General features: G+C 54.2%; 1 protein-coding gene and 1 pseudogene across 1 annotated transcript in view; one reads left to right on the forward strand and one right to left on the reverse strand.

Moving 5' to 3' along the window:
* Nucleotides 1–117, reverse strand: part of Fam241b (family with sequence similarity 241 member B) — a 4029-nt gene extending 3912 nt beyond the window's left edge. The window contains exon 1 of the mRNA XM_008827801.3: nucleotides 26–117. Within this exon, the coding sequence (XP_008826023.1) occupies nucleotides 26–44 (19 nt within the window). The 5' untranslated portion in view covers nucleotides 45–117. The remainder of the gene's footprint in view (nucleotides 1–25) is intronic.
* On the forward strand, nucleotides 18–164 carry LOC115069400 (annotated as a pseudogene).
* The last annotated feature ends 1052 nt before the right edge of the window (nucleotides 165–1216 follow it).

The raw sequence follows: 1216 nt of genomic DNA on the forward strand, positions 1-1216 counted from the left end.
TAAGAATGAGGAAGGGGATACTTACCTGGCAGGGGAGACACCATGATCAGAAAGGTGGTTTTCCTGGGCAAGGCTCATCCATTGTGCTGACCCCTGCGATTTCCCCAAGTGCGGGAAACTGCATAATTTGTGGTAGTGGGGGACTGCGTCCACGCTCTCCCCTGGAAAAAAAAAGAATGAGGAAGGGAGACAGTGAGAGAGGGAAGAAGAGGAGGAGGGGGAGGAGGAGGAAGAGGAGGAAGGGGAAAGGAGGAGAAAGAGGAGGAAGGGGAAAGGAGGAGAACGGGCACAGGGAAGAGATGAGGGGGCCTGAGAAGGATTGAAAGGGTGGTAGAGGGGAGGGACAAGTGAAAGAATACATACAGTAAGAGAGGAGGAAAGGGAAGAAGAGTCCACAGAAAAGTCCAGGACCTGGGGTGCCCCCAGCTGGAGAAGAAAGAGCACAGGCTGAACCCCATCTGCCCAGATCTGCAGAGCAACTCACCCTGCCCCTTGAAGAGGACCCCCAGCCCTGGCCTTCAGGAGCTGCATGCCCCTTGGGGCATGGAGGCATGAACCACAGCCGGCAGGTCTAAGCCGGCAGCAGGCTTCCTGCAGGAGGTGTTTGAGGCAGGAGAGAGGTTCAAAGCCATCATTGGCCTCAAAGGAGTCTGAAGCCAGCCTCAACTACATGGCACTGTCTCAAAAGGAAGTGGGGGGCGGATAAAGGCACCTGCTGCCAAGCCTGATCACCTGAGTTGGAGCCCTGGAAGCCATATGGTAGGAGGAAAGAACCAGCCCTGTCAGCCTTCTCTGACACTGTTCTCGTGGAACACTGTTGTGGCCTCAGCATGGTGGGAATGTAGGCCTCCTGGATATCGCAGGCATAGATATCCATGTCTGGTGTTTCCATGGTGTTTTGCTACAGCAGAGCAGCCCTCCTCTGAAGGTTTTCTGTCTTGCTAAGTAGCTTTCCCAGCACTCTGACTAGGGCAGACTTTCAGATGGCTTTTTCTGTCTGCGGAATTGGCTGCTTCAAGGCTGCCGGTGCCGTCCGCTCCTAGTCTGAGATACAAGAGCGGAAAGGGAATCCAAAGGACCCCTTCTCCTGCTGGAGGGGTGTGTCATTTCCCAGGGGCCCCAAAAGCCCCTGCCTGCTCTCCTCCATTTTGAAGGTCTTCTTATTTTTCTGTTACATATAATGCCCGGGGAAAAGTGAATTTACCTAATCTCCCTG

This window comes from Nannospalax galili, unplaced genomic scaffold, assembly GCF_000622305.1.
Source record: "Nannospalax galili isolate Female #2095 unplaced genomic scaffold, S.galili_v1.0 scaffold853, whole genome shotgun sequence".
In the NCBI taxonomy this organism is placed as follows: Eukaryota; Metazoa; Chordata; class Mammalia; order Rodentia; family Spalacidae; genus Nannospalax; species Nannospalax galili.